This window comes from Psammomys obesus, unplaced genomic scaffold, assembly GCF_907164565.1.
Source record: "Psammomys obesus unplaced genomic scaffold, mPsaObe1.curated_primary_1811, whole genome shotgun sequence".
NCBI classification, from domain to species: domain Eukaryota; kingdom Metazoa; phylum Chordata; class Mammalia; order Rodentia; family Muridae; genus Psammomys; species Psammomys obesus.
Genome location: NW_026585690.1, coordinates 62,016 through 87,499, shown reverse-complemented (window position 1 = coordinate 87,499; position 25,484 = coordinate 62,016). Strand labels below are relative to the sequence as shown.

At 42.9% G+C, this 25,484-nt stretch overlaps 1 protein-coding gene across 1 annotated transcript; it reads left to right on the top strand.

Moving 5' to 3' along the window:
• The first annotated feature begins 11,407 nt into the window (after positions 1–11,407).
• Positions 11,408–20,217, top strand: Ccng2 (cyclin G2). Its single transcript, XM_055596249.1, has 8 exons — positions 11,408–11,722; positions 12,537–12,674; positions 13,169–13,306; positions 14,666–14,916; positions 15,078–15,156; positions 15,236–15,334; positions 17,296–17,501; positions 18,854–20,217. Exons 2-8 carry the CDS (start codon positions 12,537–12,539, stop codon positions 18,975–18,977), a joined length of 1,035 nt encoding a protein of 344 aa, XP_055452224.1. The 5' UTR covers positions 11,408–11,722; the 3' UTR covers positions 18,978–20,217.
• Positions 20,218–25,484: the final 5,267 nt, after the last annotated feature.

Here is a 25,484-nt window from a genome sequence, read left to right as displayed (position 1 = left end):
GAACGAGAGCGAAGGAATTTATCATGTAAGTCACATAGATAGCAGAGATAACGCTGAGACTCGACTACAAATATGTTTGCCACTTTATGGTCCACTAATTACATTTACATACACACTTGCCCTTCATCTCCCACACTGCCTTCAAGACAGGAGTTAGCTTAGATTTACAGATGTGGGAGGATGGGGTCACTAGCAGGTGGCAGGGACAGTCCGAAAGGCCACGTTTCTGGATGTTTCTGGCAGTAGGCAGCAAACACCGAGAGTATGTGTACTTTTTGTGACTCCAAAGCCTGTAGAGCACAAGTGGCCTCCCTGTTCCGGCTTCACAGAGCTTAGTCACTTCATTTTTGCTTAGTAAAAATAAGAACATAGGTGAAATATTATCAACGGAGCAAATGTAACATTTTAAATGTCAGAGGTCTATGGAAAATTACAAGGCTGATTCTAGAAAGTGCGTCCTAAAAAGAAAGGACTCTCTGCTACTAATTCCATTGTTTTCCTTAAAATTTTTGAGCTGTTTATTTGGTATGTGCATTAGTTACTTTAATATCACTGTGACCGAACACCATAAGTCAGGCCACTGTTAGAGGAAGGCTTTATTTGGACTTGGGGCTCCAAATGGATAACAGTCCATCAAGGCATGAGAGCAGCAGGCATGGGAGGTCATCTCCCAAGTGTGAGGCAGGAAGGGGGCACTGGGTGTGGTGCCGAGCTCTGAATGCCTGAGGCTGTGGGGGGAGGCATTCACTATTCAAATCACTGCTGTGTGCATGTGTGCGTGTGTGCGTGTGTGTGTGTGTGTGTGCGCGCGCGCGCGCCATGGCACACATGTGGAGGTCAGAGGACAACTTGGAGAAGCTGGTTCTCTCCTTCCACTCTGTGTGTCCTGAGGATTGAACCCTGGTGGTCAGACTTGGTGGCAAGTGCCTTTATCCACCGAGCCATGCAGAACTACCCTCCATCGTATTTTCTGACTGGCAAAGCAAAACTCTGCATTTGAAGTAGCTGGACAGTATTTTTTTCCTACCTCAAAGTTACTAGAAAACAAATGTACTTGTCATATTCTGTTTACTGTATTGTAGCAGTAACAACTTTTTAAAAAATAATTTATTTAATTTTACTTTATGTGCATCGGTGTGAAGGTGTCAGATCTCCTGGAACTGGAGTTACAGACAGCTGTGAGCTGCCATGTGGGTGCTGGGAATTGAACCGGGGTCTTTTGGAAGAGCAGACAGTGCTCTTAACCACTGAACCACCTCTCCAGCCCCAGCAGTAACAACGTTAACCTAAGAAAATAATTGCATATTTGACTAGTAAGAAAGGACTCTTTTTTTTAAAGCTACAGGTTAAATTTATCTTTTGCTGATTGTTGAAATTGCACAGTTTCTTTTTAAAGTCTCAAGGTTTATCTTCCAGTTGTCTTGGCAGATAAATAGACGTTTTATAGTTTAAAACAAAGCTGGTTTGAAATTGGCGAGGAGAGCAGGAGGATGGCAATCTATTGTAGATAGACGATTTCGGGTTGGCTGGGTGCACATTCGAACTTACCCTAAATTAAGTACGTTTAATTTGACGTGTATAGAAACTTATAATTTAGAACGTTTAGTCAGTGGTTCCGAATGATACATGTGTAAAACAGATTCCAATGTTGAAGTGATAATACAATCTGTTTATTCGCACGAGAAATGTAAGGAAGTTCAAATATTCGTGGCACATGTACATGTGCGTGTTTGTCCACATGGTGCACGTGTGAATGAGGTGATAGAGTTTCAGAATGTCTTTCTGGCTAGAGAAGTGCCATTGGAGCTGAGCATGGCTGCCATGCCTGTAACTCCAGACCAGGAGATAGAGCCAAGAGAAGCCTAACACTCTCCCGCTAGTCTACACCAAACGAGGCAATAAGGAGGAGCACAACAGCAGAGAACATTCTAGCACTTTTGTGTACAGAGAGGGGTGAATGCACCGCACACTCACACACATGTTACACACACTGTGTGCACAGAAATGCACACACATACACACGCCCTTACAAGTGCTAGTTATTTGCTACACTTTTTTTTTTCTCATAAACACTATACCTTGTGGTGTTCCCATATAAATATTTATGTATGAAATACTCTTTTTAGTCTCTAAAATTTAATTTAAAAGTGAAGCAAACTTTGGGCGTGTTTTAATGTGGTAGTACATGCCTTGTAATCTTGGCACTTCAGAGATGAGAAGTGGAGGTAAGAGGTTTAGGAGTTCAAAACCAGCCTTGAATATGTAGTAACACTGAGGCTAGTCTGGGCTATATAAAAACTTTGAAAATGTTATTTTCAATTTGTTTGTTTGTTTGTTGTTTTGTGAGAGGGTTTTTCTATGTGTAGCCCTGACTGTTCTGGAGCTCACTCTGTAGACCAGGCTGGCCTTGAACTCACAGAGATCTGCCTGCCTCTGCCTCCCGAGTGCTAGGATTAAAGGCATGTACCACCACCACCCAGAAAAAAAAAAAAAAATTCCTTTTAAAAGAGAAAAAAGGAGAAATAGTTCTCTTTGAATTTATGCAATATTGAATTAATGCAAAATTAAATCAAGCAACCAGCTGGAAAACGTTTCTTGAGTACCGGTTCTGTATTCAGCTGTGGGTGTACAAAGAGCAGGACACAGAGGTATATGCCATTCTAATCCCTGTTTTCAAGTACTATTAGCTTTTTCCCCGTTGGCTAGTTTTCATATGAAGACTGCTGGAGGAGACATGAGAACAAGGTGCCAGTGTTCTCACTCAGAACTGGACTCAGCAACAAGGCATACTCACTGGTACAGTGCTGACACGGCTGTTAGAGGAATAACCGGTTGTTTTATGACTGGACTTGAGGCCTGCTACACCTGAGGGAATTCATGCCTGCTACTGAAAACCTAGTCGAAGGCCCGTGGCTGGAGAGGTCATAGGTCCTGGAGAGGAGTCGACTGTTGTTTTACTAAATGGGTAAGTTGTTAAACTGCCTTCTAAATCTTTATGTTTACACCCGTGGACCAGTGCCACTCTGTCGTGGTCGGAGATGCTTTCTCTGCATTGGCAGGAGTGAATGCAGAGAATCATAACAGGTTGAACAAGGTCCTGAGAATTAGAGACTGTGAGTCCTCAGCCCTCTGTGGGGCACCAATATCACCACCCCTTTCCTTAAAGCTCGGGGACATACCGGAAGAGGGGCTAGAAAGACTGGGGGAGTTGGAGGATGGGAGGAGGACTGTGAGATGAGGTCTCCTGGGCAGTGCATACTGTGGTACTCATGAACTCAGGGCAGCTGTGGTTACCCGCACAAGATCAACCCTCTCCCAGCAGGGTGTGGAAAGGGACTGCTGAAGCCCCACCCCTAGATGAAGAGCAGGTGATAGCTGCTGTGGGAAGAGTCGTTTGTCACTGGGGGGTGTGACAGACATCCTCCCATGTGTGTGGGAAGGGTGGCTGGAAAGACGACCCAGCACTTAAGAGTGACTACTGTTCTTCCAGATGACCCAAGTTCAGTCTCCAATCCCCGTGCTGAGTGGCTGTAACTCCATCTCCAGGGGCTTTTAGGCCCTTTTATGACCTCTGCAGGTGCTTGAGCTGGCGCACAAACACACACACACACACACACACACACACACACACACACTCATGTATAATTAAAAATAAACCTTTTTTTTTTTTTTAAAGAAAGGACATAAAATTAGGAGGGAGACTTGTTGGGGATGTCTGGAGAAAGTTAGATGGGAGAGCGGAAGTGGATATGACCAAAATGTTATCCATCAAAACGTGTGAAATTCTCAAAAATATAATAATGTTCTCTCTCTCTCTCTCTCTCTCTCTCTCTCTCTCTCTCACACACACACACACACACACACATACACACAAAGAGACCAGAAAATTTTAGCACAATAACATTAACTGTGTAGATTGTTTCTAGGTGATTTTTTTTTCTTTTCACATATTTTTGTAATGTAATTTTAGTACTTTCATAATCTAAATACATGATTCATTTATAGGAAATAACAGTAATTTGACTTAGGACATGATTTTAGTCGCTGTAGCTGAGACTGTTCTCTCACTTCATGTCCAATTGTTTGTTTGTTTCTTTGAAGGTCCTTGAATCTAACTAGGAAGACGTTGAGTCGAAGACACAGCACTTAAAAAGTCGGTCAGTCTAGCTGAAACTGTAAGCTTCAGGGTCAGTAAGAGACCAAATAATAAGGTGGAAAGGTAGAGGGAGACACTCCCCGTGAGCCTCAGGCCTCCATATGTGCAGGCATGGGTGAACATGTACACACCCCCACACGCCCCACAACCTCCCCACAGCACACACTCTTGAGAATTTATGGACTTCCGGTTTGCTTGAACACATGCTAGATAAGCACTGTGTGACTGAGAGGATCCCAATCCTATGATCCCCTTTTTCATTATCTGTAAAGTGCTTTGATTAAAGAACTAAAAGATAATACACACAAAAATGGGATATGAAATAAAAGTGATGAAAATGTACATGTTTAGATATCAAGAAACTTTTTTTTTTTAAATTGGGAAAGAGTGAAAAGGTAATTTTTTGGGGGGTGGGGGAGGTTTGAGACAGGGCTTCTCTGTGTAGCCCTGCTGTTCCGAAATCCACTCTGTAGACCTGGCTGGCCTTGAACTCAGAAATCTGCCTGCCTCTACCTTTCAAGTGCTGGGACTAAAGTTGTGTGCCAACATGCCTGGCTATGGGGAGTAATTTTTAAAGCAGTATTGTCCCCTTTAAGAGGGAAGGAAGTGAGCTGGATGTGGTAGGCACATCTGAAACCCCAGTGCTCAGGAGGATGAACTGGGAGGATCCCTTGAGTCCCATTAGCTCAGCACTCAGCTCAGGCGATATAGCTAGACCTTATATAAAAAGAAAAGGAAAAAAAGAAAGAAAAGAAAAATCCCTAGTGGAAGTAATGGTAGGCTCTTGGACTCTGTGGGAATTAATGAAGAAGGAGGAGAATCCATCTGGAGGAAAATGAAAAAAAAGAGACTTCTTCGCTGTTTGTTTTTTTGTAATGATGGTTTGTGGTAACTGGTTATGCTGGAGGGTGAAGGTAATTGAGCCCTGAGTGAAGTATGTGCTCAGCACTCATCTGCCTTTCTTCTAGAGCCATCCCCACAACGCCTGGAAACGAAAGGACCACAGGCCAAGTCACATGTGGAAGTACGCTGGCCACCAGCCTTGCCCACGTCAGCCCCTGCACAGTCCCGGCCACCAGACTGCAGGTTCCAAAGAAACCCTGGATTAGGAACGCCCAGCTGAGCTCAAAGAATCCCCAGAGCCGACAGAAACTTCCTAGTGTTTTAATTCACAACATTTGTTTGGGATTCCATGCACTTTAGCAATGGATAGTGGGAACGGTAAATATATGCCAACTTTTATAGATTTATAATTTATCTAGATTCATCTCCTGCTATATAAATGCTAACTTTCATATATACTAATGAATTCTTTCTTTCTCCTTAAAGAAAGCTCCTCCAAATTATCAGATTCCCCCCACTCTGCCTCTGCTCCCAATTGTAACCATAATTCCTTATTCATAATATGGTTGAAAACTTAATATATGCAATTTAACAGATTTTGTGAATCTTTAAGGCAGTCTTTCTTGTTGGAATTTTTAAAAGCCCTTCATTTGGAAAACACTTTAAAATGTTAACAAAAGCAAAATTTAAGCTTACATTCTTTATTTATACCACTTTAAATGTCAACTGCCTTTTCATTTGAGAGCAAAACAAGAGGTTCCTATTTTCACAGACAGTGAAACTTCTTTTTGGAATAAGATGATAATATTAAACAGATGGCCCCTAAATGGTCCTTTGCTGAAAGTGGCAACTTTATATAGCATTGTGATGTCAAGACAAGACATCACAATATTTGACTTATGTTATGATTCTTGGAACAAATAAAAAAACAAAAACAAAGGAAAAAGATGTATTCTATAATGTGTAGCATCCCATGATAAAGTCTGGGTCTCTTAAAATGTGACTATGGAAGCTGATACATATCTTGAGTCTGAGTCCCAGCTAGTTTGTAGGCTGAGACAGGAGGTCAGGGAGAGGCTGGGCCAGCATATTGAGACAGAGTCTCTTGGAATATTTCCTTTGGGATAGACTCACTATTCTGAGATAGCCAGCAGAATTATCCGTGTTCTGCTGTACTCTTCTTTGCCAGCTTTCCACGTCATGCCAAAGCCACTTTGCTTACGTCAGCAGGGTTGTAGCCTAACAGAAAGAGTTCCAGATAACAAATTTGTTGAGCCTCAGCAAGTGGGTTTTATTGGTTTTACTCAAAGCTAACTTACCTGTGAGTGAAAGGAAGCACGAAAGCAGAACTGGCTGTCTAGGAACACTGGTTATCTGTGGTGTGGATGACAGCCACAACTTAGAGGCTGGGCACATCAGAATCTGGGACTCAGCTGTGCTGTGGTTATCTCTAGTCCTTCCATAGGTTTATCAACCCTTCCCCCAGAAGGATTCAGCATCTGCCATTACTAACAGAAGCAATAGAATATCAACATGGTAGGTTGCTGGTAGCATATCTAAGAAACTCTTGCCTGTAACAAAGTCAGAAAGGAGACAGTATGAGGTACCCCCTAATTTATTCTGCTGATCGCTTGAGGACAGGCACAAACGATGATCTGTTATGCAGATGATCTCATTTTTTTTCCAGGTTCAGAGTCAAAAATGAGCTCTTGGTTGAAAACAGCAGAATCACTTCAAGATGGCTTCCTGGCTTGGGCTATAACCTCCTCCCTGTTTCTCCCTCTCTGGGACAGACATTCCTGTCTCCTTTGTGGCTTCTGCTAGCCAGAGTTAATCTAAACAGGAAGTCTGAGCTGCAACCACTCTCAATGCGGAAAAGAGCTGGGCTTGGAGCCAGGAGAGCCAGGACACTGGGAGAATCACTGACTCTTCAGTGTGTGAGCAGGGTCCTAAGGTTCTCTCTACTTACAGGGCTGCTTCTCATCAGATTTCTTTGAGGTTAAACATGATCCTTTGGGAAACATCATGAAGAATCTTAATAGCTCATTGTGTAGGCAAATTGCTCCCATGAACAAAGTAATCAGAACTATTGACCACCCCCACTCCTACCCCCTGCTTTTACATCAAAAAGCTGCTGTTCAGGACAAAGTGAGCTATTGAAGGTAATATCTCGAGTGAGTAGGGAAGCTGGAACTCAAAGCCATCCTCCGGTAGCACTTCTGCCTGAGTGCAGCAACTACATTAGGACAGAAAGAAGGACCTTCTTTTATTTACTTTTGTATTGTTGAACACTTAGTGTGTATTTATTACATGCTTGTAGTATAGGCTTTGAAGATGGGCCTCAGGGTTGGAACACTAGCCAAAATCATGCAAGTCCCTAGATTCAATCAGAAGCGTCTCCCAACTCCTTCAACGTGTCTGCCAAAGCAAAGGTTGAGATTTCCTGGTATCAGAGTTGTTATATAGGTAAAGATGATCACGAAACACTGACCTTCCTGCCTCCCCACCCCTGGATTTCAGGCACGTGCACCACTACTAGAACGAACCATTATTTCGGAGGAGAAAGATGGCGTATGGAAAGCGCTGAAAATTCGGACACCCTTACTCATTCTAGAGATGCCCAACTGTGACTCACTGAGGTGAGCCTTGAAGCAGCCCTTTGGAACACCCAGTTTTCTTTTTCTTTTCTTTTCTTTCTTTCCTTTTTTAGAAGCTGGTTGTGAGGAGTTGGAAGGACACCTTTCAGAATCAAGAGTGGGCTGAATGCTGGCATTGTTCTTTTGTGGCTGCTGCTGCTGCTGCTGCTGCTGCTGCTGCTGGTTTCCCATCTGGTTCCCACCTTCTAGTTTCAGTCTCTCCATCTGTCAGGCCTTCAGATGGGCCACTGGTAATAACGCATTGCCTAATCCTAGTGTTATAGAGATCATATACCTTCCCAGTGAGAAATCACTTCATGCACTTGAAAATTCATAAAGTGGGAAAAATCTCTAGTATAGTGAGTGACTGGCTCTGGCTACTGCTCAAAGAGGAGCCGACCACAAATAAAAGATTTTAATTAACTTCTATACACCTTAGACATATGCATTCTACATATGCTGTCATCCTTAAATCTCTTCCAGGTCCCCGATTACACAATGAACAATTTAAACAGGAGACTGCAAGTATGGCCACTTGGGCAGATGGGAGCATTACACAGCAAAGATATTCCCAGAATCATTTAAGTATACCAGTGTTATTTCAAACAGCTATTACCCAGGTTCATCTTGCCCATCTGCCAGAATTATGCTTTTTCTACTAAGAGCATAGGGGACTTATGGTGGTTGTGACCCTGAACTGTCTGAGCTGCCCCTTAGATATGGGGTGGTCCTAACAGCCAGCTGAAAGGGCTGTCTCCTTTTCTTTTAGAAGTGGGAGTCTCATTGAAAGACCATCTTGGTGAATAAACAGTAGACACTTTCTCAGCAACTCTAAACTTAAATGATGATGCACAATTTCTTTCCCAGTCTCTAGCAAGCTGGGTTAGTACATTACTATCTTCTAGTCATATTGAAGGCAGCACTCCTTTAGATAAATTCTACTTTCTGTAACAATATTTCCTAAGCAAGTTTATTAGTCTTAGCATCAGTTTTCCTGCTTCAGGCTCTCCCTGCATCTCTACTGCGTCCCTACACTGTGCTGTAGGAGACCCAGTGTCTTATAACAAAGAGAATTGCCTCTGCCTTTCTTAGGTGCTAAAGAGTTTTAATTTCCTTATTTTGTATAGGTGGTCCAGGAATGTGGTCTTTAACAATTGCTCAGCAGAGGCCAAGATGAACCTAATGGGTAGTCCGATCAGCTTAGCAAGAATGTCTTGCTTCAACAAACAGCACCTACAGCTGCTCTGGTATGGCTAGCCAAGGAGATAGGGACAAAACCAGTTTGTAGAAAGACCCACATTTATGAGAGAGAGAGAGAGAGAGAAGAGGAGGGAGGGAGGGAAAGGAGGAAGAGGGAGAAGGAGAAGGAGAGAGAGAGAGGGAGAGATTCAGCAAAATTCTTCTTGCACAGTTCTTCTTGCCTCCTGGACAGAAAAGAAGTTGCAGTGGGGAGGTGATGTAATTTTGGAGCCAGCATTTTAAAGGACTGCTGCCTTTTAATATTAAAGAGTTAAACGGACAGAAGTGGAATGTATTCTCTCTCATGCTGAGCAGTGAATCCATCGTTTATAAAACATTTTACTCTAGAGGACTCTTCACATCAAGTAAAAAAACAGCATATGTTTTGAATAACTTCCTACCCTCTAGTGGTCTAAGCAGAGGAAAATTTTCAAATCTTTCTCCTTTCCTTTTCTTCACCCCCACCTCACCCTTTCTAACTAGGTCTCACTCTGGAGCCCAAGCCAACCTTGAACTCACAATAAAGCCCCTGCCTCAGCCTTCCAAGGGATGGGTTTACAGATGTGAGCCATCACACTTGGCTGGCTCCCTTCCTTTTTGTCTCATACAGTGTGTTATTTTTAAAATCTCCTGCCACACTTTTACACTTCCTCTTTCACATCACTTATTTTATATCCCACTCTCCTTTTGTACCTGTCCCCACTGAAAAACAAAAATGCCCCCAGTCTCCCTCATGTTGCACTCCTAAACTCTTCTCTCATGCATGGTTTTATTCGGCTGCTTCATTTCTCTCTGTGAACACTGTGAGCTGAGCTTTTCCCCTGTTGCAAGATGTTAAGTCCGAACTGTAATCAGATCTCATGTCTCCAAACAAGTTGCCTATTGCTCTGCATGTTTATTAGCATGGACTTTCATCCGTATGTATGTCACTAAAGTAATAATTTAAATAATGCTTAAAAGATCAACCACACCTTGCATAAAATTATGTAGCCTGTAAATCATTTGTTAAGTGGTATGTTAATTTTATTTTAGGTTCTAAAACCAAGAAGGCCACACCTCTCTGAAACCCCTTTGGGGTTCTCTCCCCTGTTGCTCTGTGCTTCAGACAGACGTCTTCTAGTTCCAGCTAATACACAAAGCCATATTCTTCAGCTGTTCTGGAAAGAACGGAGCTGATGTTAAAGCAGTATTATGTGCCCTCTCGTATTTTACAAGTTCCAAAATGACTCACAGAAAACATACAGAAGAACAGAAAACTCATCTCCCGGAGGCTAGTTATTCAGAATTCATGGAAGTGCTAAGTTACCGATTTGCATGTTTGGTAGAAGGTAGAGATCTGAAGAAACAGAAAGAAAAAAAAAATCTGTAAACGTTCTAAGGACGTTTCCTACTTCCCTACAGAGATACTCCGAGTGAAAGTTTGTCCTGCCTAAGGCATCTAGTTGGTTTGGTTTTTGCTCTGCCTAGGGAGAGGTGTCACCTTAATAACAACTCTAATTACAAGAGACAATAAATGATAATTTATGGGCGACCGAGGACCAAGTGGCTGTGGGAGCCTTCATTAAAAAACAAGCAGTACATCCATAACTTCTGGAAGCACGCTATTATAACTATTAGATATTTATATGGCCTCATCAATATGCAGTTTTTATTGAAAAGTCCCTCCTTTGAACTTTTATTATGGAAAAAAAATTCAGGGTACACAACCGCATTAACAATCCTGTAACGTCACCTCCAGGACTCACCGCCCAGTTTCAACATTTCAGCTCTGTACCCAACTCGTTGAATCTAGCTTTTTTCTTTCCTGAGTCGGATTTTTTTTTTTTTTTTCTTTAACAAATGCCAAAGCACCGGAGTCCTACTCGTATCTCAGTAAGCATCTGGAAATGTTATTGCTTGTTTGCTTATTGCAAAATACACCTGTGTTCCAGGACGCGCAGAACGCTCTTCTGAACTCGTGGAAACGCTGTTAGAGAGGTACGTGACCCCGGATTTTCGGGGGTGTGACCCGAGGCGTCGGTTTTCAGACTAGACTGAGCTAGATCCGGGAGGCAGCTGTGGACCCCGGCACGTAACCGAGAGCCAGAAATGCCACTCACCCAAGCATGCGCAATCCAGACCCGGGAGTTGCTAAGGCCCCGGGAGAAGATAAGAGACTCAGGATAGAGTGACAGCCAATCAGAGGACCCAACAGCCAGCCAGCCAGCCAATCCAGACCCGAGATTAAATCAAGCCCTCCGCAGGCTGTATGCCCCACCCGTATCCAATCAGAGCGCCGGCTACTTTGGGCGGACTTTTCAAAACAGCGAAAACAAAACAAATCGGGGGACCTTTAAAAGGTGTGACGCGGCAGAGACGGTCTCCTTCCGCTCTCCAGCCGGCTCGCTCATCTTCGCTCCCTCCCGATCCCATCCCGAAACGGACCCGAAAGCCAGGTCCCGGTCTCCCCCGCAGAACCTGGCTCGGCGAGGCCCAGAAGACCAGAAGGGGCCAAGACAGGCCGGGTACCGAGGCTTGGAGCAGGGACTCTTTTCCGGATGCGCCGACGGAGAGGGGATCCCTCCGCGCGGAGTCGCGCGCCCCGCCCCTCGGGGGCGTCGCAGACTCAAAACAAAAACAAGGGCTTTGCTCAGCTCGGGGAGGCTGCGGCGGAGCCGGGAGGACGCGGAGGTGCAGGGCGGGCGGCGCGCCCCACGGAGGAGTAGGATGCGGCCGCGGCTGTGAGGCCGGGCGGCGGCGGGGAGGTCGGATGCGGGGCCCGGGGCGTCGCTGAGGAGGCTGGTCCCCCACCTCGGAGACGGCTCCGGACGCCCCCGCCGCGCCGGTCCGCGACGCCGGAGCCGACACGGTGAGTGGGCCTCCCGGTGGCCCCGGGGCTGGATCGCGGGCTGCTACGACGGTGGAGTGTTCCCCCGGTACCCCGATAGCGGTCCGGCCCTGCTCCGGGTCCTGCAGCCACAGCCCAGGGATTTACAGGGACTCCGCGGGGGGAGGGGATTGACAGCTTCGGGGCTCCACACCGTTGCTGGACCGAGGTCCGGTGCGGGCGGACCGGACTCCCGTCCTCCACGCCAGCTGGCTGGGCCGCCCCGTGTCGAATTGCGGGCTCTTTCCGAGCTGCAGAAGCGGAGGGGGCGGCTTGGAGGTGGGCTCCGCGAGGAGGGTCCCCGGGGCGGGGCTCCGAAGCCGCCTCCTTCCAGTTCTTTGTTCAGGCTCGAGACTCCCCCTCCCTTCTCTCCTATTGTGCAACGCCCCGCCCCAGAACCCGCTTTGGTGGCTTCAGTCTTCCGGTCCCCCCGCATTCCGCCAAGGGCCTAGAGTCTGGGCAGAAATCCCTCCCGGGCTGTCCAGGTGATGCAGACAGCTGTGGACACTGCCCCTTGGACAGTTTTCTCGTTTGCCAAACGCCGTCGGCCTGAGGGCTGGTCAGACCCAGCGGTGACCAGCGGAGGGGACCGCGATCCCTCCCCCATGCCACGCCTCCTTGGCTTTAGGGGAGGATTCTCCTGAGGCTGGCAGACGTGACGGATCCCCCTTCACCCGGTTCTGGCTTGTGTGAGCTGGGGAGCCCCTAGCTGGAGGGCTCGAGGCCAACCTTTCTTACTTCCTCACTCCCTTCATACCCGGGTTCCATTCTTAACCGGCCCGTGTATTTGCTGCAGATGAAGGATTTGGGGGCCGAGCACTTGGCAGGTGGTGAAGGGGTTCAGCTTCTTGGATTGTTGAACTTCTACCTGGAACAAGAAGAGAGATACCAACCTCGAGAGAAAGGGCTGAGCTTGATGGAGGCTACCCCAGAGGTAAATTTGAGGATAGCTCTTGGGGAATGTATCTTCCTGTTTTCCTCAGTTGAGTCAATACCAAAGGCAACAAAGTTAAGTCCAAAATTGACCTTCCTGTACTAAGAAAAACCTGAAACTGCCAGAATTACGCTTGGATGTTTTACCAAGTGTACTGTAGAGAAGTTTCTTCTGGTGGTGGGAGATTCCTAGGGACTATTTATAATAGGGTATGAAATTATTTTAGAAAACAGAAACCTCCATTCCAAGGGGATTAAATTCAACTCTTAACTGCCTGGAATGCAGCAACACTTCATCATATTTTGAGTTGCTAGAGCTCTTATGTACTGGATAAAATGTTAAAGCAGTGATTTATCTATTATATCTGAAAGTATATGGATAGCTTTAGGAGCTGATGCTCATAAAATGTAGAAAAGTAAAGGGGGAATAAGATTTTTGAACCTCTGTATTCCATCCTAAGAAAAGAAACGTTGATTCTTTGTTTTGAATTTCAGAATGATAATACTTTGTGTTCAAGATTGAGAAATGCCAAAGTTGAAGATTTAAGAAGTTTAAGTAACTTTTTTGGATCTTGCACTGAAACTTTTGTTCTGGCTGTCAATATTTTGGATAGATTCTTGGCACTTATGAAGGTATTTAATCGTTCTTTTATGAAATCTACATTTTTTTGTTGTCTTAATTTTTATTTTGGCTTTTTGAGACAGGCTTTCTCTATGATGTAGCTCTGGCTCTTCTGGAACTGGCTCTGTAAAACAGGCTGGCCTCGAACTCAGAGATCTCTTTGTCTCTGCCTCCCCTTCCCCAAGGGCTAGGATCAAAGATACGTACTACCACATCTAACAGAGCTGCAGAATTTCCATGCTCAGTGTCTAACATACTAGGGTGCAATGATATTTTTTCAAGTGGATGTAATAAAGACTCCTGTTCATAAACTGAAGGTAGCTAGAATTGTGATCGTTCATGCCAGAGAGGCTGCAAAATTAGAGTTCTGGATCTTAAATAAGGTTCGTTGTTCCTCTTAAATACATTCTCTTGAAAGACAATACAGAGGAAGACCAGTATGTTTTAAGGACTCAGTATATGTGTTTACAGGCTTTTTGGGAGATGAGAAGAATCCATAAAAATTCACCTTGCTAAAAAAATGCCAGGCTCATTTATAAAACTGTCCAAACTGATATGAAGGCAGCTAGACTTTTTTATTTAAAAGTAAAATACTGCTTTATAAAAATAAATATTTTTAAATATTTATTTAAAAATAAAACATTTTTATTATGTTTCTCTCAGAGCTTACATGTTTTTAATACTAAAACATGACAACTGAAGAATAATATTATATTAAAGTTGACCTGCTGCCTTCCCTGTAAGGCCTTTCAAAGCAGGCAGCCATAGTCTTACTGATAGTCAGCAGCAACTGTTAAAAAAGTGGAAATTCTCTGGTCAATAGGATCGCTGTCAGCTGCTGGGTCATTCTTTAGGGTCCTAAAAAGAAAAGGGCAGCCATCTGCCCATGGCAGCTTTACATATGTCCTCCGCACTGCATAGTTAATGGGGTGCGTCTCCTGGGCAAGATGACATCATTTAGTGGAAGAGTTTTGTACAAAAGGCGAAGATGCAGAATAGTTTTCCTTTATCCAAAGCAGGGTCTATTGTGTGGTATGTATGTGTTCATGAGTGTGTGTTCAGAGGATTACTTTGAGGGAAAGGTGTACTGTCTCACTTTTACTAAGTCTGGAATACAATGTATAAGTCATGCCAGAAAGCAAGCTTTTGAACCACCTTTGAGATTTTTTTTTTAAACTCACATTTAAATTTAACACATGCTCATACGACCATTTTTCTTCTTATAAAGAGGTTATAATGGTCTAAAATGTAAAAGTAATTGTGGGTGAAGGCAAGTGTATCTAAGAAAAGTGGCATGGCATCATTTCAAGTGTCTTTTGTTGCTAAGTCAAAATGCTGATTGTTGGGATTCCCTTTGTTGTGTTTTTTAGGTGAAACCGAAACATTTGTCTTGTATTGGGGTCTGTTGCTTTTTGCTGGCAGCTAGGATGGTGGAGGAAGAATGCAACGTTCCACCCACTCACGATGTGATCCGGATCAGTCAGTGTAAATGTACAGCTTCTGACCTTAAACGGATGGAGAAAATAATCGCAGAGAAATTGCACTATGAATTGGAAGCTACTACTGCCTTAAACTTTTTGCACTTATACCATGCAATTGTATTTTGTCATACTTCAGAAAGGTGAGTGGGATATCCCCATACCTTCAGCATTGTTGCCAGTAACAGTAGGAAATAAGATTGCCAATAAATCAATATTTTTACTTTGTCTAAACTTACAACTTGGATTTAAGCCCTTAATCAAGTAACTTTTCTGAAGGTTTAATCTGCTTTGCTTTGTACAGGAAGGAAATGCTGAGCCTTGATAAACTGGAAGCCCAGCTGAAAGCTTGCACCTGCCGACTCGTCTTTTCAAAAGCAAAAGTGAGTCTGTGTCTTGTCTGCATATGCTTCACAGTTCCTGTTTCGACCTTTCCCCTAATGTATGTTTATTTTTTTGTAGCCATCTGTATTAGCTCTGTGCCTTCTCAATCTGGAAATAGAAACGATAAAATCCGTTGAATTGCTGGAAATCCTCCTGCTTGTTAAAAAGCATTTGAAGGTAAATATCTCTAGGCCTTGCTTTTTAAAGGAGGCGTCTTTTCTGGTGTTTTCCTTTTGTTCTTGCGGTGTCTTAAGTATTTTATACAATACTTCGTGAAATTGTCAATGTCTGCGTTCACTTTTTTTCTTATACGTCAGGAGTTATATATAATTCTTTGACCCAGACAGTACTAAGCCAGAAGAAACTCACTTAGCCCAGCTTCCTTCTGAATGCAGGTGCTTGTTCTGAGGACTCGTGCCCTGTGGCAGGACAACTGCAGTACAGAGTACACTAAAAATGCTCATGGAACAGTCATGCCCTATGGCAGGGTGGCTGTGCCTACTCCCAGGGCTTGCTCTCAGCTGTGCACTGTAAAGTAGACTATGAAGTGCAGGTGAGAGATGGCATCCCGTCAGCTATCGATACAGTTGACTCAGCAGCACTACCACAAATCAGCAGTTTTTTAAAGCCCCTTATGTGGGCTATTCTTACAAATTTTTGCAGTCATGAGGAAAAACAAAACAAAAGCACAGTGCTTTTTCTTACTGAAAATAATAATAGTCTGGTTAAGAAAATGCAAACTTTAACATGAAATGATAGGCTTATTATATTGTGACCTAGTGTTAAATCTTAGTGTGAGATGTTCTGAGTATGAGAAGTACTTTGGGGTTATTGGCAAAGAAGCTGGCAGGGCAGGGAAGTGCTCTGACTAGGAGCCTGGACCACCCTCTGCAAGAACAAAGGTTTGTGCAGCAAAGGCTAAGAAATGGGTAGGCTAACTTGGGGGAGTCATTTTATGGTAGACTTGCAGGCTGAGTGTCTGGGCTGCAGTCACAAGCAGGGGTAAGTATCTAACTCAGAAAGTAGTTCTTTAGAGCTCAAGTATGCAGACAAGGCAAGGAAACATGGATAACTATTTGAGTTCAATACTCAAGAGTCCACAGTGAGAGAACTGGCTCCATAAGGTTGTCCTCTGACACACACACACACACACACACACACACACACACACACACACACCACACACATAACAGTAGAACTTCTCTTTTAAAGATGACTGAGTTGGATGAGAAGGCCGGTATAATGAAAATCAAAGGAGATCATTGAGGGTATGTGTATAGAATAGTGAAAAGGACTAGTAGTTGCTATATTACAAAGAACTAAAGATATAGCCAGACTCAGTGGGAAATAGAGGCTAAATGGTTTGAAAGAATCCATTTCAAGTCAGATGTGATGGCACACACTTGTAATCCCAGCACCTGGAAGCCTGAGGTGGGAGGCTCTGGGCTGGAAGTCAGTTCAGGATACGTAGTGAGTGCAAGGGCTTCTTGGGCTAGGTGAGCCTGTCAGAACATGAACAGAGGCCTTCATGAGAGAAGTGCATGCAGTATGATGCAGTGCTGGAGAGGTCAGCTTCTATCTGTGACAGCTGTTTCTCTGTGACCAGATCATGATAGTGCTCTCTTAGAGCACCTTTACATTTGGTGAAATCGGTCAGAAGGCAGCCTACAGTTGGGGAAGAGCCACCCTTTATTGGGAACCTCCTCTCTGATAGTGCTAACTATAGTTTGTATCTGATGCCATAATATAAATGTATATAATAGTCAATCCAAACTGTGATTTGTTTAAGAAACATTTATTACAAAAAAAAAAAAAATAGTTTTTGTCACAAAGATGTTGAAATCTTTTCTTTGGCACTACTAACCAGTGTAGTTGGTGTTAGATCAGTGTTTCCTTAGAATTGGCAGGATTTTTTTGTGGATTGATTCCTGCATAAATAATAGTTGAAGTGTTATTTTAACCAGTAGTTTCCACGTTTTGGCCGCACATTACAATGGCCTTTAGGACTTTAAAGGCCCTTAGCACTCAGGTCATATTCTCAGTTAAATCAGGGTACCTGGCACCGGTTACCTTGTGATTTCAAGGGGCAGCAAAGTGTGAGAACTATTTACAAGGTCTTCATTCGTCTTTATGCCCAGATCAGCGAAACTGAATTCTTTTACTGGAGGGAACTAGTTTCTAAATGCCTCGCAGAATATTCTTCTCCTGAATGCTGCAAACCTGATCTTAAGAAACTAGTTTGGATTGTTTCACGGCGTACAGCGCAAAACCTCCACAACAGCTACTACAGCGTTCCTGAGCTGCCAACCATCCCAGAGGGAGGCTGCTTTGATGGAAGTGAAAGGTAAGCTGCCATCTTCCACAGACTAAGTATAATGATAGGTTTTGTGCATAAAAAATACAGCTGTAACGGCCAGCAAGGTGTGTCAGCAGGTAAGGCTGACAAGCTGGAGTTTGAGTCCCAGAACTTACGTGTTGGAAGGGGAACCAACTACTGCAAGTGATTTTTCTCACCTCTCTGCACACTGTGATACACACAACACTCCCTGTCGTTCTCTCACCCTAAATAATTTAACAATTAAAAGAAGGAACTGGGCTGGAGATGTAGCTCATTTGGTAGTGTCTCCTTGCATGTGTGAAGTGTTGATTTTGATCTACAACACCATTAAACCAGGTGTGGACACATGCCTGTAGTCCTAGCACTGGGAGGTGGAGGCAGGAGGGCCAGAAATTCGAGGTCATCCTTAGCCGTGCAGGACTTTGAGGCCACTCTTACATGTCTAAAAAGACAGTGTCTCAAAAAGAAAGAGTTGTAAGAGAAAATCCCCCCTTGAATGGCCCTGTCCTTTTTTCAAGCCAGAAAATTAACCAGTAGTTAAAAAAAAAAAAAAATAGACGATTTGTAAACCTCACCTCAAAGAATACTTTTGTATTCTTGTTCTCCTTACTCTTGGAGACAGTTATTAAAAGAAAACAACTGAAACAGTGTCCAGATTTTTCACTGTTGGAATGTTAATGGTGCCATGGGAGGAGGGTGAGATACAGGAGCTAGCCTCAGTAATGCAGACTCCACAGGTATGTCAAGTCTTGCCAATGCCACCACCACTTCCTTTTGTTTGTAAACTGAATTTTACTAAATTTGATAGTCCTGTGGTATCAGGTAAGGACCAAAAACTCCAGGTTCAGAGTGTGTTCTTGCTTTGATATTTGAGAGAACAGTGATGGAGTAACTGACAAAAGGAAAACCTTTTAAACAGACCACAGTTTATTGGAGACACGTAGAATTCCGTAATTCTCTACAGTTAATGATACAGGCATAATAGATGGTGAATGGTAATTTGAGCAGCTCTCATTAGAAAACTGTTGTTAACTAGACACGGTGGGTTACACCTTTCATCCCAGCACTTGGGAGGGAGAACCACACATATCTCCGTGAGTTCAAGGCCAGCCTGATCTACATAATGAGCCAGGGCTACACAGAGAAACCCTGTCTATGAATGAATGAATGAAAACTATTGCTAAGGAAAAAAATATTTTCTAATGAGAATAGACTTGACTTTAAGCTTAATTCAGCTATATAAATAGTAATTAAGTTTTGAATATAATAGTCATGTGAACTGCAGCAGGCTCAGTTTTACTTTGCCTACAGACATCTGTGTGTTTTAGGCAATGACACCATCTTTTCTTTCCTTTCAGTGAGGACTCTTGTGAAGACATGAGCTGTGGAGAGGAGAGTCTCAGCAGCTCCCCTCCCAGTGATCAAGAGTGCGCCTTCTTTTTTGACTTCAAAGTGGCTCAGGCACTGTGCTTTCCATCTTAGAATTCACGTGGTCTATGGCAGGATTTAAAGTATGTGCACCTGTTTCAAAGCAATAAATGGGGGAGTAGGTAGTTTTCTAGTCCCACCCCCATCTAGACAGGAATTTCACAGACTGGAATACCTACCTTCTGTTTATTATTCAGATCAGATCTGGCCTATTTTCATATTTAATCCTAAGCCATCAAATGGGTTAGTGCCTCTTACAGTACTTTAAACATTGGCACTTTATTTTCTTGTGACTTTATCTGTTGGGAGGAGGGAAGGTGCTGATACCTTCATTTACTTTTCAAGACTTTTACAGATGAGTAGTGTAGCTCATCTGAAACTAGAGCCTTCAGGCATCTTTATTTAGCAGACTGGGAGTGTGCGAGTGCTTCCTTAGCAGGGACAGTGGGTAATCCTTTCGTGCTTCATCCTGGGTTTCCTTCTCCCCTCTTCTTAGAGACTATACAGTTTTCTTCAGTGTCAAACACCAACTTTGTTTTTCTAATGCTGTTGTATTGTCTGATACAGATCTATACCTTAAGAGTTATATTGACACGTCTGTGTTAATTTGTAAATGTCTTGAGATTTCTGCTAAAACAGAAATTGCCACCAGGCTAGGGCTATTAGTTGCATTCTTTTACCTAAGTATTTTCAGACTGTAGTATTATTTTATTGTTATCTAAAAGGTTCATAATATGCTAGTTTTGCATGCCCCTGTATAAACAGACAGAAGAGGAAATGGAGCAGATCTGAACAGGACCAGAAGTGGAATTGTTAAGTGGTAATTTAGCTCATCTCATGTCCTGTATTAAAAAATCTGCATGATTATTTTCTAATTGTTTTACAGTTCACATTTCATAATGTATATGGTGCCAAGATTTGAATATGAAGTGAAAGAACTGCAGTGTGTGTTGTGTTAGTTGAAGGCAGTTCTGTGTGGTGATACAGCCATAGGATGAGGATGTGTACGCTCTGTACACAGAAGATTTGTACAGAGAATTTTTAACTTTATAAGCCTATGTGAAAATGTAAATCTTTAAAAATGTACATAAAATACTGTATTTTTCTACTTTGTGTGTGTGATAATCTGGTCAGTGCATGTAAATATAATTTATTGTGTATTCTATATTATACCAGACATTGATGACTTACTTTTTATTAGTAAGTCAATAACCATTGAGGTGTTTTCCAAAGTAAATTTTTTTGAAGTCAGAATAGGTTATAATTCAAAATAAAAATATGAAGTCTCCTTACACGTAGTCATATTTCAGTTTGTAATCGATTTTTGTTAAAAGTACATGGTAAGTTTTAATGTGAAGCCTTGAAGTGAGGCTGGAGGCTACCACTCCAGCTTTCCAGCTGATGACGAGGGATGCAGTAGTGTACCCCTATAACCCCAGCACTCAGGGAGACAGAGGCAGGTGGTTCTCTGTGAGAGTTCCAGCCTATTCTACAAAGAGAGTCCAGGACAGCCAAGGCTACACAGAGAAACCCTGTCTCAAAAAAACAAAAACAAACAAACAACAAAAAATCCCTCAAACCAACTGATGACTAGCTCTCTGGGTTGTAGTTCCTCATTAGTTTCACTCTCAGTTTTGGAAATACCAAAAGGGAATGATGTTTCTATAGTTGGTTAGCAAATTAAGCATACTGCATATAATTTTTTATTTGTTTTCTCTGCCCTGGAGATATGGCATGACTTCTGTCTTAGTCAGTGATCTATTGCTCTGAAGAGACACCATGACCATGGCAACTCTTATAAAGGAAACGTGTAATTGGGGCTGGCTTATAGCCTCAGTCCATTATCGTCATGGTGGGAATCATGGCAGCATGCAGGCAGACAATGGTGCTGAAGAAGGAGACTCGAATTCAACGTTCTGTTGGCAGGCAGCAGGAAGAGGGTGGAACTGGACCTGACTTCAGCATCTGAAACATCCAAAGCCACCCCTAATGGATACACTTCTCCAACAAGCCCACACCCCCTAATGGCTACTCCCTGATGACCAAGCATTCAAATCTATGCGTCTGTGGGGGCCATTCTTACTCAAACTGCCACAGCTTCCTAACTTCTAGTGAGGAATGTGCTCTAGGATGACCCCATTTAATACTTGAGATTTTAGTTTACTGTGATAGATTTGTGACCTTCCCAAACTTGTGAGCCTCTTTAGTCCCTTGGATTGTATTTTCTCACTAGACCTCACTGGGTGAAGCTATCCATTGTTCCATCTCTTCGCTACTCTAGTTTTTGATACCTTTAACCTAGACCTCTTCATTGAGCTTGTTATTCACCCTGGCCATTTTACTGGGAAGTTTCTGATTACCCCTAAACCTGTTCTTCTTGTATGTCTGTCTCACTGAATTGGAATTCTACCCGCTCAACGTGAAAACTTGGCTAATATCTTTGTCTCTTGCTTGTTTACTGAAGAGTCACTAGCCTCATTTGGAGGGTATCATTTATACTCCTCATATCTCCTTACTGGCTCTCTCCTCTTTCCACCACTGGTTTGGGTACACATACAACACACACACACATACACACACACACACATACTTTTATAAGGATGATTACTATGATATCCTTGATAACTTTTACTCCAGATTTGCCTGGTTCTGGTCCAATAATACTGTTATGAAAAATTGTTCAAAAGGTCTCATTCAATAAGAGGGAAACCTGTGTTTCCTACTCTGAACCTATTGATGGCATATTGGTGGCCTGTTTTCCCTTGCCATTTCCTGGTGCTAAAAATGTGAAGAAAGCTAGCAAGCTGGTAGCTATGTGGAAGACGGGCTGAAGCTGTGTGTGTTTGTGTGTGTGTGTGTGTGTGTGTGTGTGTGCTCATGCGTGCTTACTAGGGGACTCAAAAGCTTGGTGTTATTCAGTAAAGTGCCTTTTCAAGGCAGTGATGAGTCAGATTAAAACCCAAGCATCTGCATATGTGGTCATGGTGTGAGGAGAGGTTTCCATTTTAACCTCATTCTTGACCCACCCCTTGGAGCTGACAAAAGTTCTGGCTCTTGGTTTTGATGTTGTAGTTTACGGGGTAAGTTGAGTGTATTTTACTGTTTAGCCTGGTGAGGTTTCACGCCAGGTCTCAAAAAAAGTCTGCCATATACTGGGCCAGAAGGCTGAAGATGATGCTCCAACATGGCTGTGGAACCTTGGGTGATGGTCCAGGCCACCAGCTGTGTCTGTCTTTTCTATAGTTTGGGAAGCTGGTTGCTTTGCACTTCCTGTCATCTCAGATAATGTCTATCCTTCTCAGGTCTCTGGTGAGGTTGAAGACTAGGTATGTAGAGTCTCACAATTAAGTTGTTTAGGATTTAAGAAAATAAAGAGATTTTTTTAGGTCTAAAGATTTTTTTCTTAGGTTGATAAGTGCAAGTTTTGATAGAAATCGATTTAAGTACAAAACTCTAAACTTACCAAGATAGGATAGATGGTAGAGTACTTTCTCCAAGATTGCCAAATACGAATGGAGAAGACATTGTGAATTTAAAAAATTTTAAACTAAATACTACATTTAATATTCAAGCATAAAACACTTAATTCCAAATAGTTCACATAATAAAGTAGATCATAAGAAATTTAAATTTTTTTTAAATACCGTTTTTCTGTTATTACCTTAGCACAGTGTAAGTTGAACATCTCTCTTACTTGAAATTGACAATCTAAAATGGTCCAGTATCCAGAGCCAGTGCAAACATGTTGCTTCAAGAGAAATGCACACCATGCCAGTTGTTTTGTCAGGGAGTTTGTCACAGCAATAGGAACAAAACTAGGACATCAGTTGTAGAAGTTCTTTGTTTTGTTTTTCTTCAGTTTTTTTGGGAATTTTCTTTCTTTTTTAAAAAAATAACTTATTTTTCAAGTTATTTATTAACTTTATTAATAACTTCTTTTTAAAAAATAACTTATTTTTTAAAAATTTATTTTTTGTGCATTGGTGTTTAGCCTGCATGTATGTCTGTGTAAGGGTGTCAGATCTTGAGCTACAGATAGTTGTGAGCTGCCATGTGGGTGCTGGGAATTGAAGGTGGGTCCTCTGGAAGAGCAGTCAGTGCTCTTAACCACTGAGCCGTAATTCCAGCCCTGTCTTGCAATTTTCTATGCAAACAATCATGTCTTCCTTTCGAAAGGAGTGAAGAAGATTGCTCCATACTGTATGATGGATTACTCGCTCAGGCCCCTTTTCTCCTGTACTCGGGAGTCCATGTTCAGTAACCAGTTGTCCTAGATCAGTACGTCTTTCTCCAGTGTCTCCAGTGACAGGTTTCGTAAAATCATCTTGAATACATGGCCATCTTCTGTTTATTGGGGGAAAGTTGGATGAGCTAGGGTTGTGTCTTTTTAAGTGTTGCTAGAGGTAGATTTCCTTCTCTATCTTCCTTGCCATCTGCACATTCATCACCATCTTCGCCACCTCATACATCAACCTCCTTGTTTTTCACATATTTCTCTGCCATAGTTGAAGCTGCTTCTTGTTCATCTTCAGGTGCAGTGTGGTCATCTTGAGGTTTCCTGACTGTTGTGTGCCTGTGTTTTTTCTCAGCTTCATACACTGCTCCGTGGTATCCTCTTCTGCTTTATTTTCCCATTCTCCTGTACTCAGGTGTCTCCTCTTGAGTTTCCTGGCAAAAAACAAAACAAAACAAAACAACAAACAAACAAAAACCAGCGTGAACTTAATTCTCTCTCTCTTTCCTCCTCTCTCTCCCTCCCTGTCTTTCTTTTTTCTCTCCCTCTCTCTCGTTTTTTTTTTTTTTTTTTAGAAACAGAGTTTCTCTGTGTGGCCTTGGCTGCCCTGGACTCAATTTGTAGACCAGGAGGCTGGCCTCGAACTCACAGAGATCCGCCTGCCTCTGCCTCCCTGAGTGCTGGGATTTACAGGCAGGTGCCACCAAGCCGGCTAGAATTTAATTCTTACCTGATAGTTTTTATAACTGTTCTTATTGTATATAGTTTATTACTGTAAGAGAAAGAGCCTTTTTGGACTAAAAAGAGATGTTGGGGATGGTCTTCTGCACTGTGTATTCAGATGCTGATTTCTGTGCCCTGAGATCTGGTTGCCATCCAGATGTTGGCATTGTCATTTCTATGAAGAATCTCTTGTATCAATGTTGTGTAAGGAATGCTTCCCCAATTTTCTCTGATTGGTTAGTAAAGAAGCTGATCAGCCAATAGCTGGGCAGAGAGGACAGGAGGTGGGACTTCCATTCCCAGTTAGAAAGAGAGGAGAGAAGGAAAGAAAGTTGAGGAGGAGGTTGCCTTGAGGACAGAGATGGAGCAGGAGCAGCTAGGGTTAGACTGAAATGGCAACTATTGGGGCACATGGCTGGCAAATAGTCCAGACCAGTGTAGGCGGGTTAGAGTCGATGAATATGTGCCCAGCTTAGTGCTCTAAAGCTTATTAATAAATTTAATAGGTTTCCACGTCATTATTTGGGAGCTAGAATGCGTAATAGAAAAAAACTGTCCTATATTTTACATCTAACCCTACTTCAACCTCTTGTTCCAGGATGTGAGATGTATTGTGTTTTGAGCCAGGTGTGGTGCTGCATGCCTGTAATCTTAGCACTCACGGAGGCAGAGGCAAGTGGATCTCTATGAGTTTGAGGCCAGCTTGCTTTACAAAGCAAGTCCAGGACAGCCAAGGCTACACAGAGAAATCCTGTCTTGAAAAAAGAAGAAAGTACTGTGTTTTAATAAGCCTTCCAGAGTTATCATTCAGATTAGCTATAGAGATGTTGGCTACCTACTTCTCATGGCAAAGTCTAGCATTTTCTTGGTCTAGGCTCTTTTTTCCCTTTAACTCAGACCATTTAAACACTAGATTGCAGCATGGTGTTTCCCCACATCCTATCTCTCCCACCACACATGCAAACTATCCTTTGATATAGGCAGTGCACTTCATTTTTATATAGATTAAGACATTCACTTTGTCCTTCTTCTTCTTTTTTTTTTTTTTTTTTTTAATGCTGAGATTGAATCCAAGATCTTGTACGTGCTAGCCAAGCCCTTTATCCTGAAGACCCCATTCCAAAACTCTTTGGAATATCATTTTCCTCTAAGCACCACAAATATCCAACAACTTAGTGTCTGCCTAGTCAGTGTGCACTGGTAGATAGTCTCTCAAAGTGGTCGCCAGAGCTTCTTCCCACCCCCAGCATCAATAATGATCTTTTGTAAGGGTCTGAGAATGGCTGAAGGAAGACCCCAGACTCAAATAGTATGTAAAAGCAAAGAGCATTTATTCTGTAGAAACAACCAGCATGCAAGGCTCAACTATTCATACGAAATGGCAACCCGAAGTGAGCTCACAGGCTCTTTTAAAGGCTTTAGGGGAATTTCTACTGTGGCTATGTGGCTTTGTGACTCTGATTGGGATTGGCTCCAACGTTAGGGGGTGGTGGGGATTACCTTATAGTAGGTTTGGTCTCTCATTTTCTCAGCAAATGGCTTCTCTCTCTCTTGAATTGTGGCTGCTCTTTGTTGGCTTGCCTGTCTACTCTAAAGTGCAGCAG